This window comes from Taudactylus pleione, unplaced genomic scaffold (genome assembly GCF_031769625.1).
Source record: "Taudactylus pleione unplaced genomic scaffold, aTauple2 ptg000326l, whole genome shotgun sequence".
In the NCBI taxonomy this organism is placed as follows: domain Eukaryota; kingdom Metazoa; phylum Chordata; class Amphibia; order Anura; family Myobatrachidae; genus Taudactylus; species Taudactylus pleione.
Window position 1 is genome coordinate 1,721,179 of NW_028284727.1, and position 13,150 is coordinate 1,734,328.

General features: G+C 41.3%; 1 protein-coding gene across 3 annotated transcripts in view; it reads left to right on the plus strand.

Moving 5' to 3' along the window:
• AKAP7 (A-kinase anchoring protein 7) overlaps positions 1 to 13,150 on the plus strand; it is a 306,535-nt gene that overhangs the window by 89,652 nt on the left and 203,733 nt on the right. For 2 of the 3 annotated variants that reach the window (XM_088443057.1, XM_088443056.1), the window contains exons 6-7: positions 1,858 to 1,970; positions 2,606 to 2,753. In XM_088443057.1, coding sequence (XP_088299183.1) covers positions 1,858 to 1,970; positions 2,606 to 2,753 — 261 coding nt within the window. Of the gene's footprint in view, positions 1 to 1,857; positions 1,971 to 2,605; positions 2,754 to 7,096; positions 7,221 to 13,150 lie in introns of all 3 variants that reach the window. The other variant, XR_015869430.1, reaches the window with a different exon arrangement.

Sequence of the window (13,150 nt, forward strand, 5' to 3'; positions counted from 1 at the left end):
AACAATTGATGGCTTCTAACGATGGTTGAACCATCGATGCTACAGCCGTCAATGGCCATCACTACAGTATAACATAAAAATTGCTATTTTTATGTTATACTGAGTTTTAAAAAAAATATTTTTTTCAAATAAAATAGTGATGGATAAGTTTAATATTATGTCCGTGACCTAATTCAATCATAAAAGAAACCGACAATTTTGGAGCGGTTTTTGACAAAAGAATTCGTCAGTTAAGTGGTTAAGTAGAATCTGATTGGTTGCTATGGGCAACATCTCCACTTCTAAAAACTCTCCCTTTAGTAAATTTACCCCTGAGAGTTTACTGCTAAACTCTTCACATTTTGTGAACTCTCACCCTTTTACATTTGGCCCCATGTGTGTATCTCTGTTTTATTACGGTATATGTATCACATGGAGGCAGCAGTTACTGACCAGACAGGAAGCTACTCCTTTGTAGAGCAATTGCTGTTTGGGTTGGACTTGCTGCTTTTCAGATATTTTAGTATTGATTTAACTATGTAACTGCCGACCTACCATGCTGCTTTACTTTGATTTGGCTTTACCTTGTTCTGATAAGCAAGCAACAGTTTGAATTGTTACAATTAGGAAAGTAATAGTAGTTTAATATATGAAATGAAGGTCTGCGATGGGCTGAAACTACATGTGTATTTATGGATGAAAGGAACATTATTTAATTGGATGAAATAATTTTCTTCATTGACTCTCCATATTAGCAGGGCCCAGTGTATAAAAATCACTGACCATCATATAGAACATTTAAAATCAGATGAGCAGAGTCAGTCCATATGTCAGTCAGTCAGTGGCATATGTTGTTATCTAACTGTCTGATTTTGACCCAAGACTAGTCAAAGGAATGGTAGAGATTGAACTTTGTTTTGAAGTTGGATAGTAAAGTGGTCCCAAGCCTGTAAGGCTAGTCACACGTTATAATGACAATGGGACTAGATTGCATGAAGCTGTTCTGCTACTTATTGAGCTATATTTAGTAGACAGTCAATTGTTATGCTAGGCAAAGGAAATATATGTTGTGAATAAAACTGTGTTTGGAATGATGCAGTCATGCTGGTTACCAGGATGTTTATTCTGATTTGGGATTGAAGGGCATTAAGCTGTTTTGCTGGTTACAGAGGGTTATGTGGTGGACATGGGACCATGATTGTCATGATGCTATTACATTAGGCCTGTGGCTGTGTATGGTGAGCATGAGTAGATTATTCTGGACACAGGGATTTTTATGGTGGGTATGAGTATGTTATTCTGACCACTGGGTTAACTGTAGGTACACTGTTATCATATCACATATGCTATGTGTTATGCATGACTATGCACTGGGTATGCCTACTTCTTACCACAAATACTATGGTTTGTTTTATTACCCAGTCTTGCACTGTGTAGGACCAAATATCACACTCTACTGTATATACCAGAAATAGGGTATCATTGGTAGAAACTTTTAACTAGAGCTCTGAAACAAGCAACATGTTGGCAGCTATTGTTAAAGATTTGTAACATTTTGTTTTATTACATAAATACAATATTTATCAATAAATTAATTCAAACTATATTCCAATGTAATTACTTACTTGCTTGTAAGTGAAATACACTGAAAAACATGTCCTCTAAAGCTGGGTACACATTAAACAATTTGTCGGATGATATGCCCTATTCCGATGAGTTTGAATGACAAATCGTTCACATTGTCAAGTGTGTATGCATCTTCAGGTCGCCCCTACATACAGCTTAATCTGTCAATCTCCTTCAAGATTTCTGGCATCGTGTAGTGTGTACGCACATCCAACTTGTTTACTTAATATTTATGGATTTCTGCCCCTCCAGAAACCACAGGGAAGATATTTAATGAAAAAGGCATTTCTATAGTTGGATGTAAAGATTTTGTACCCCATTTGACCTTGATGAAGCTTTCAAAAGCACCAAAGCTGCGTAAGCAGGTGAGCTCCTATTACCCACTTCAATACTGTGTAACATAAAGCATAACAATGGATTTTATGGGAAATATTGAGCAGTATATAGCTTGTCTATTACACAACGTATGTAAACTTTAATATTTCACAGTGTTCATTCTATCTTTGCTGGGGGACAGGAAGTCTATCAGCAAAAATGGCACTTTAGCTTGCCCTAGAAAGAGGTGTGGTCACATGGAAAGAAGGTTGGCTTTGAGACGCACCCCTTTTCATCACTATAGGGGGCGTACCCAGCACTCTCGGAGATGCTGGGCTGCCCCCAAGCTCTCCCTGCAGTGTGAATAGATGCTGTGCAAAGACAGAGAGCACTGTGCTTGGTTCATTCTTGGTGGGAGCTGGCACTCTTGTTTTGTTTTGGATGTATCTATTTTTATTATACACATTTTAATGCCAGTTAACATTATTAAAGTGATGATGATTAGTGGTGTATCTAGTATGCGACTGCAACAGGATAAAATGAAATACATTTTGGCACATTATATTTGACTACAAGTTAAGGTGTTGCTTTTCTCTGCATTTTTTTTAACTTGTCTTGTGCAGTGATGGCTCCATACTGATGGATGTACCCTGGCAAGTGACTAAACACTTCTCATATTGTTTAGGGAATTAAAAAGATTGACAAAAGTCTGTACAAGGATTTCCAAGACCAATATTTTGGAGAGGATACATTGGTGCGATTGGATCTTTGTTCAATGCTAAAGAAAAAGCAACCAAATGGTTATTATCACACAGAAGCTTCCATCTTTTTTGGTAAGTGCAAGAGCCTTTATTAACTATGCTGTGTAATTGATTGTTTTCATGACTTTGCTCACTATTAACTATTCACAGAAAAATTAAAATCTAATGAAAGGAACTGTATGCAGTCAAATATATGGTTTATTGCTGAATATAGCAAGGGTACTCCCATATCTAAAGCACGCTTGGCCCAAACGTTATTTTTTATTCATCTTATACAGGTTAACAATTAGCCAAATAATATGATGCCAACCAAAGTCATGGCATCATATTTGTCTGTGGCAGCACCCCCTACATAAAAGTGAACATTACTTTTTTTTTTTAAGTATTCCCCAGAGGAGTCAATGCAAAGTTGCATGTGCTCAAAACACTTGGTGAAGCAGCTGGACCAATCCAAAGTAGGTGTGTCTTCTACATGCTGTATGAGGGGTTCCACTGTAACTTCCGGTGACTCAAAACGAATCCCACGCATCTTGTGCTTCAGAAACAAGTTGCAGTGGGGCCAGGTCTGGACTGTATGGGGGATGTCCCATCTCCTGGATGCGTTCATGGGCCAGAAAATCCACTGCTTTCCTGGACTTGTGAGCAGGTGCATTGTCATGACGGATTCGGGCACCACAAGCACAGGTTCTTGGACGGTGCCTGGAAATGGCTTCCAGTACTTGCGGAAGGAATTGGTTGGCGTACCAGTCCCCAGTGACTGTGTGCTGCTGCACGAGTGGTACGGTAGCTACATGACCAGTCTTGGTTACAAAAACAACCACCATCTGCTTGGCCATGTTGCACTCACATCGGAACTTCTGTGGTGGCGCACCTCCAAGTGGCGTCCACTGGGCCAACTGTTATTTGGTCTCGGGGATCCAAGATTTATCACCACTGATGATCTCCCAGACAGTTTGAGTGACTGCCATCAAACCTGGCCAGCATGTTGCGGCTCCAAGTCATCCGAGCCTCCTTCTGCTTGCGAGTCAGCTGATGGGGCACCCAGTGTGCAAAATCCTTGCTCAGGTCAAGCTTTTTGTGGTGTATCGAGTGGATGTATTTCAATGAGGTGCTATCTCATTCTCTAACTGGACCATGGTCTCACTGGCATCCAACTCAACTATGGCCCACACGGCAGCAACGTTATCCTTGGAGATGGCAAACACAGGTCGGCCGCAGCGCTCGTCTTCCAGGTACGGTCTCCCACGCCAAAATTCTGCAAACCACTCGAACACAGTGGTATGGTGTTTCCTCTTCAATAGCAGGTCACAGTCAGTCAAAACTCTCCTGCTATCGCAGACCACTCTTGCAGTTGTAGAAGATCATGGCTCTCCAGTAGCCTCTGTTGAGCTACATAATGACTTTCTTGAAGGAAGTGAACAAGCTGACGTCTTCGGTGTACAGTGCTGCTTATTCTGTGCCCTGGATTTTCACAAGAACTTTAGTCAGCGGTTACAGTTCACATCCAGACAGTCAATTTGTGTCTTCTCTTCCTATGTACTTCACATCCAGAAACTTATTGCACACCACCTCATACAAGGGATTATGAGTATTATCTAATTGTTATACTATAAGAATTTCCCAGTGCAATAGATAATTATTTTTTTCCAGGTTTGTTCACATATACACAATGGTATAATAGATAAAAACAAATGCACATCAATATGCCTTTAGACGCGTTTCTTAGTAATACATTTTACAAACACTTAATGCAGTGCTCTTGCCATTACAATCGTACTGGTAGCATGCATTAACACAATAGAAACAGGTCATCCCGTGATATCAAATTTTAAACACAGTTATAGTAACATCACTATTGACTCTTATATGATCTACTTATAATGTGTTTTTCAAGCGTATAGAAAGCAGCTACGTGTGAACAAATCCACAACCCCTGACATACCCAGGCAGGGTTCAAATTGAGTCAGCACACACAATATATTGCTTTACAATCCATCATTTAATGACATCACAATGATGTCACTTCCTGAATAGTCAAATATCGATCATCAGGCACTAAGCGTAGTGCATAATGTCTGATCACAGCAGGCAGCACACAATAATATATTTTTTTAATCCCTGTAGTAAAACTTTAATGGAGAAGCAATAGGCCCAGGTTGACATTTTAGGCAATTGTATTTTATCTACCACTGGTTAAACCATCTACTGTTGCAACTGAGAATATCAACTAAAAGAAAATGGCTTGTTTCACATGTATACAGTGTTGCTAATTGTTGTTTAACTGGATATAGTATGCAACTTAATTAAATATCAAAGCCATAACTGTAAGTGCATATTAGTGAACAGTATATTGTAATTAAAATGTGAAAGTACTGTGTTATAAATTAAAAGTTTACTATCATTAAAGCAACAAAACAAACATTCCTGCTAATTTAGAAATATGTATGTTATTGCATAATTAATGTACTATATGGTAACTATATTGCATGGATATCATTAGTGTTTTATTAATTACTGTAATGAAGACCATCTTAAACTATATATATATATAATATTTATATATTTGGATTCCCTGTGGATATTTTAGTATTAAATAATTTCTAAGTAGAAAGAGTATTTTATATTGCCTCTTACTGCTCTTACTGTATCTAGTTAAATCCAGATTTCAGATCAGTAGTAGCATATGAGTAAATATGCCTTGTGTAAGATACGAGGGTCGTTCAATAAGTAAGGTAATAAGACCTGTTACGTGTGTAATGTTCTCTGTTTCATTCTAATTTCGCCAGACCAGGGAAGGTAGACCACTGCTTCCCCTCACGGCCATTAGACTGCGCCTCATATCAGTCATACTTTCCCAACATCAGTTATAAGATGGCGGGGCTGGCTGAAACATGGTCAAACATTGATGAGCATATTGTGGTCAGATTTCTGCACTTGTCGAGGTGTACGATGATACCGTCATGTCACAGAAACAGGTTTGGTGCACTGCCTTTGCTAAAGGCAGGACAGACGTTCAAGATGAGCAGGGATACGGCTGACCAAGCACGTCCACCACAGGTGACAATTTGTGCCGCATTGAAGGACTGATTCAGGAGGACAGACGCATTCGAATTAGTGATATTACTGACGAACTGAAATTCTCAGTGGGTACTGTGCACAACATCGTTCATGAGCAACTGGGGTATAGGAAAAAGTGTTCACGCTAGGTACCGAAGCAACTCACAGAAGTTCAGAAAACCAAAAGAATGGGATTGTCTTTCATGCACTTGACGCGGTATCACGAGGAGAGAGAGCTGTTTCTGCAGCGTTGCAGGCAATGAAACGTGGGTGCATCATATATCACCGGAGACGAAGCACGCATCCATGACATGGGAATACGCATCGACCGAACCTTCAAAGAAATTCAAAACAACTCCATCAACAAAGAAGGTCATAGCGACCATGTTTTGGGACCACAAAGGTGTGCTTGTTGTTGATTTTCTCACCAAGGGAGATACTGTGAATGCTGTCCACTCCTGTGACACATTAAGCCAGTTGCAGAGGGCAATTTTGTAAAAAATGACCTGGGTTGCTGTGAACAGGCGTCGTATTGCTGCATGATAACACCAAGCCATACTCAGCCAACCTCACTACAGCCGTGACCTGGAACCGAGTGTTTTCCATCTCTTTGGACTATTGAAGAAGCACCTGGGTGGAAGGCGATTCGCAACTGACGGTGAAGTTCAGCAATCCATCATGTCCTGGCTTCAGGTGCTTCACTGATTTTTTCTATGCCAGGATAGATGCCTTGGTATACCATTGGAATAAATACTTAGACAAGTATGGGGATTATGTAGAAAAATAATCTGTACACAGATTTAGCATGCCCTAACAGCAAGTCTGTGACAGGGCATGCTGGGATTTGTAACTCCACAGCGGCTGGATTGCCACAGGCTACTGTATATTCAATAAAACATTTTTTTCAGGCAAGTACATAAATTAAGTACAAGATAAATTAAAGAGAGCGAGAGTCAGTGACACAGTTTAGTAGATTGACACAGTCAGCAGCTCTAATCTTTTCTGCCTGAACTTCCCTGGGCACTTGGTTGACACGTTTTACTCTTTTTAACTGTTACTGTTTCAGTTGTCTGAATGTTTCACTGTTTCATTTTTTTTTCCTTGTACTTTCTGTTTTTACCCTTTTATATTGATTAGTTATGTTTCAAGGTCATTTTTTACTGTGTGGCGCTACAGACAATTGGTGGTGTCATATAAATTATAATAATATTCTTCCATCAACTACTGAACCGATTTTGATCGGCTTTTCACTGAAATTTTCCTTGAGATCCTCCAAGTAACATAGATTATACACAGACACCAATCCTTTCTCCTCGTCATGAAGCCATTACAGAGATAACTTACTGGGCTTCTTCCAGTAGCAGCTCCTCATATAATCTGGGGAAACAGAGCTTGTGACTGACAGGCTTCGGAGGACACCAGTGCAGGAGAGGACTGAAGGAGAGGGAATGCACGGCTCTAAGCACGCAGACTGACAATCAGGTGAGAGTTCCCACATAATACTTTCGATTCTGTTTCATTGAATAAAATGAATAATCACTTGGCATCATTAAATAACATTAATAATCACTTGGCAACGACAGGTAGGCACTGCTCGTATATTATATTGTAGTGCTCAATCTTAAGTCAAAACTAATTGCAAGATGCAAACATCCAATTTTCATTTATATACAAAAGATGGAATTGCATGTCAATGCACATGTGTTGCTTTTAGGATATGACCCAAATTACTGAATAACATGCCACTTACAATGATACATTTACCATTTGAGAAAACCAGAAATCCTAAACCATCATAGCTATATTTTATTTCCATTTTTAAATTATTTATTTCGGATGAAGTAAATGTTTAATTTTTATTTCAGGGCCTGATTTAGAGTTGTTTGCAAACCCAATGCTTTACGTACATCTTGCACATGACTGACATATTAGGGGCGGCGATGGACAACGTTACAGAAACGGGGGTGTGACGGTCCCGTTTTCTGCACATGCCGAGGTCAGTGGCTGCGTCTTTGGACTCCGCTTCACTGGCCCCGGAAGTGTGATATACACAGTCATTCTCACTAACTCAGATGTTCACGCAGATGATCCAATGCTGCATCAGAACACAAAAGCCTGCAGTGGGCATCATTTTACACAGGATGCCTCCTGCGGCATTTGGATATTTTAGCACAGTGTCCATCTCTGAATCACGCTCTTGGTCGGATATAGAATAACTGCAAATTAGGTTGTTTTATACCGAACAAGTTCAAGCAAAACACACATAATTCAGCATTACAATTTATGTATGAAATTTACAATGAAAAAGCATTATAATAATGGTCACAATACAAAAGTATTATGTATGTAAGAAAATATATGAGAAACGAGATACAAGAGAAACAATGGCAAACAACTAAGAAAATAAGCTATGATATTTATAACAAAGGATAACTTTAATGTATATTTAAATTATAATAAATGAGAGATGTGACTCTTGGAATCCAACCTACCTTTTCTACAAATATGGCAATTAATTCCTAAGTGAAACAACTCACTGTACCAAATGAGCAATTTACCTCCACAAGAGAAAGCTCAAATCTTTATACTGTAGATGTTTTCTGTCCAAATATTTCTGACTTAGGTAAGCCAGCAGGTGGCAGTATATGGCCTATTTTCATTGAAACAGGTTTGTTTTTAATGGATTTGTAATGTACTTGGTTTGCCATTTAATGTAATGTACTTTGGTTTTAATGTAATGTACTTTGGTTTGCCAGTGTAGATTACTTAAATATGTATTTTCAACAAAAATTTTTATAACATCATTATAAACAAAATAAATAATAGTGTAATTCATGCAATAAGAAACTGTTAATAATAAATAATGCAATGAAACCAATTAATTATGTTCACTTTCTTTAAGTGGTGGATTTGGTGGGGGATGGGGGCAATCAGGGCAATATCCCAGTAACCCTTTTCTTTTGCCCACTACCATTGGCCATTGTATAGCAGCGCAGCCGCACATCAGGCAGGGAGAGAGCAGAGATTGCTACTGCCCCCCCCTGGATCTGCCCCTGCCTTCTCTCATTAATACGTCAGCACAATAAAAAATAATTATTTCCAGCATTGACCCTTTTTGTTTCTCTATTTAGGAACTGGTAAATTGTTAACGTCAGGTTAAGGTCATCTACCATTGATGAACTACATAAATCACAGAATCCTACTGAGAAGGAACATTTTATTTATATGGAATATAGAATGGCTTAGTCCCTCTTTTACTAGTTTTACTAGACCTGTTCTTTGCATTCAGTTTTTTGTTCCACACCACTTGTTGAATGTTTGGGTGGAGGGTGTAGTTGGGTGTAACCTTAAACTAGAGATCCCTAATTATTGCATAGCAAGAGAATGCCAGAGAAATGTAAAGTTAAACTCTAATACTTTGTAAATGGCCAGGGTGGAGGAAAGTCAAAGCTGCAATCTTAGAATTATTTTGTAACTTGAAAATGTTCCACTTTTGTGTAATTTTCTGAAAAGGTTGGAAAGGGAGATCTGGGGTAGTTCGGGTCAACAGTACATCAGCAGCAAATAGGGAGTTTTTACATCGGTTAATACTAGGGGTGAGCCGGTTCGGATTTCCGAAATCCGAACCCCCCCCCGAGCCCCCCCGATCCGAGGCCGATCTGAGTCAGGCTCGACTATTCCCGCCTGACTCGGATCTGAAATCGAGGCAAAACGTCATCATCCTGCCTTCCGGGTCTCGCGGGTTTTGGGATCTATATAAGGTACCCGCGTCAGCGCCATTTTCTCACTCGGCTGTGGACAGTGAAGAGGGAGGGTGGGAGTTAGGGCTGGCTGGGCTGTGTAGTGTAGTGTTGTGCTGTGCTGTGCTTCTGTTGTCCATAGGGGCTGTGTCCACTCCTCCAAAGTCCATAGGGGCTTGCTGTGTTGTGCTGTACTGCTGTTGTCCATAGGGGCTGTGTCCACTCCTCCAAAGTCCATAGGGGCTGGCTGGACTGTGTTGTGCAGTCAGTTGTCCATAGGGGCTGTGTCCACTCCAAAGTCCTGTGCAGTGTCCCAGTCCTAAAGGGGTGCTGTAATGTTGTCCAGGGGGTGCTCTGTCCATCAGGGGTGCTCCCCCCAAGTGCAAAAAAATATTTTTTTTCTGTGTTTGTGAATTGTGTGCGCAGTAGCCGCACGTGCATCAACAAAGTAGTGCCAAGCGTGCGCCTGTGTCCCATAAGTAAAAGGCCGGCTGGCTTGTCCGTTAAAGGGTGCTGTAACCCCCAAAGGGCACTCCAAACAAAATAAAAATATATATATTTTTTGTGATTTGTGTGCGCAGTATCCGCACGTGCTTCAACAAAGTAGCGCCAAGCGTGCGCCTGTGTCATAGGTAAAGGGCCGGCTGGCTTGACCGTTAAAGGGTGCTGTAACCCCCAAAGTGCACTCCAAACAAAATAAAAAATTATATTTTTTTGTGATTTGTGTGTGCAGTATCCGCACGTGCATCAACAAAGTAGCTCCAAGCGTGCGCCTATGTCATAGGTAAAGGGCCGGCTGGCTTGACCTTTAAAGGGTGCTGTAACCCCCAAAGTGCACTCCAAAAAAAAAAATATATATTTTTCTGTCTTAGTGAATTGTGTGGGCTGTAGCCGCACCTACATCCTCAAAGCAGCAGCGACAAGCGTGCGTCTGTCTGTTAAAGGGTGGTGTAACCCTCAAAGTGCGCTCCACAAACAATAATTTTTTTTTTTTTTTTCTGTCTTTGTGAATTGTGTGGGCTGTACCCGCACCTGCATCCTCAAAGCAGCAGCGACAAGCGTGCGTCTGTCTGTTAAAGGGTGGTGTAACCCCCAAAGTGCGCTCCACAAAAAATTAATTATTTTTTTTCCTGTCTTTGTGAAATGTGTGGGCTGTAGCCGCACCTGCATCCTCAAAGCAGCAGCGACAAGCGTGCGTCTGTCTGTTAAAGGGTGGTGTAACCCTCAAAGTGCGCTCCACAAAAAATAAAAAATTCTTCTTTTTTTTTCTGTCTTTGTGAATTGTGTGGGCTGTAGCCGCACCTGCATCCTCAAAGCAGCAGCGACAAGCGTGCGTCTGTCTGTTAAAGGATTACATCGGTGACAGCATCCAAGTAGGCATGTCAGACAGTCCGTACATGTACTGGCAGGAAAAAGAGGCAATTTGGAGGCCCCTGTACAAACTGGCTCTATTTTACCTGAGTTGCCCCCCCTCCAGTGTGTACTCCGAAAGAGTGTTTAGTGCAGCGGGGTATGCGACCCGACCGCTGGGATACCGAAGGTATCGGGGGGTACGTTTAGGCACTAGGGGGAGGGTTAGGCACCAGGGAGGGGGAGGTTAGGGTTAGCCACTAGGGGGAGAGGTTAGGGTTAGGCACCAAAGAGGGAGTGTTAGGGTAGGGAGAGGGGGAGGGTTAGCATACTAGTGTCAGTATGCTAGTCCTTTCGGGATTCCGGCGTCAGGTTCTAACAGCCGGGATCCCGAGCGCCGGCATCTCATATCGATTCCAGGTTAATAATAGCAGTCCAGTATGAGGTAGTAATCCAAAGCAGTATGTATGCAGAATAAACACAGCAATTCAGCAGAGTAACAACACATGAAATAAGAAACCACAATTGTAGTCCAAGGCAGAGGGATATGAAGTACAAATTCAGATATCCAATGTGGGATGGCAGTGGTAGTTAACCTGAAATTCCAGCAAGCAAATGTGGGAATCACAGCTACAGGAATGCACTGGGCAAATACTTTAGTAGCAAGGATAGGAAGTATCATGCTGTCACTTAGCTGAGGGTCTTCAGGTATAAGACTAGGCAATGCAGGTATCAGGGACCGGCAGGCAAGGCTTTCAAACAAGAGTCTTTGCACAGGAATCAAACATGGAGTTCAGGACACAGAAACGAAATCACAGGAAGCAGGTACTAAGAAACTATCACCAGCAGGGCTGGATGCCTATTATCAGCAGCAGAGGCCAATAGCAGAGCACTAGGCAGCCCAGCCCACTTAATAATTAAACAGATTGCAGGTGTAGAGCTGCAATACATAAACAGGCATCAAGGCAAAGAGGGAATACATAAGAATGCAAGGCTCTGATAGGTTGCTAATGTCAGCTGACACCAGGTGCATTCCGACTGAAGGTGAATGCAACCAGCTGACATGCTCCAGAAGCAATAGGATTATAACACTAACACATTTGCCAATATATTAGCCAATAGATGTATCTCTCTTATGACTAATATGATCAACCCAGACAAGGAGGTTGATCAGTAACATTAGATGAGGAAAAGTATTTAATTTTAGATCTTGGCCATTTATACTTTGTATATGAATTCAACAGGGAGTTCTTCAAAGCTATTCAGAAATTTTATTTCGACCCATCATCTGTGTTCTTGACAAATGGTTGTGACTTGTTAAAGTTAAGGGATGGCACAAAACAGAGTTAAACTCTATCCCATTGGTTAGTACACAATGGTATTAACTAGGGGTGTGCACCGGCCACTTTTCGTGTTTTGGTTTTGGATCTGGATCTTTCTTGGTGTTTTGGATCTGGATTGGTTTTGCCAAAAACACCCTTCCGTGTTTTGGATCTGTATTTTTTTTTTAAAAAGCATATAAAACAGCTAAAATTACAGAATTTATGGGTTTTTCTGCTCCTATGCTATTATTAACCTCAATAACCTTAATTTCCACTCATTTCCAGTCTATTCTGAACACCTCACATCTCACAATAGTGTTTTTATGTCCAAAAGGTTGCACCGAGGTAGCTGGATAACTATGCTAAGCGACACGAGTGGGCGGCACAAACACGTGGCCCATTTAGGAGTGACACTGCAGTGGCAGACAGGATGGCAGTTTGAAAAACTAGGCCCCAAAAAGTACATAATGCAAAGAAAAAAAAGAGGTGCAAGATGGAATTGTCCTTGGGCCCTCCCACCCACCCTTATGTTGTATAAACAGGACATGCACACTTAAACAAACCACTCATTTCAGCGCCAGGGTCTGCCACACGACTGTGGCTGAAATGATTGGGTCGTTTGGGCCCCCACAAAACAAGCTGGCAATTAATCTGTCCCTGCACAAAGTGGCTCTACGGAGGCAAGATGTCGTCCTAATCCTCCTCATTCACCGATTCCTCACCCTCTTCAGTGTTGTGTACATCCTCATCCTCACAGAGTATTAATTCGTCCCCGCTGGAATCCACCACCACAGGTCCCTCTTTACGTTTTGGAGGCTGGTCTCACTGGAAGAGTTGATAATTAATTTTTATGAACATCATCTCCACATTTTGTGGAAGCAACCTCCTACGCCTTTCGCTGACAAGGTTTCCGGCTGCACTAAACACTCTTTCGGAGTACACACTGGAGGGGGGGGCAACTCAGGTAAAATAGAGCCAGTTTGTACAGGGACCTCCAAAT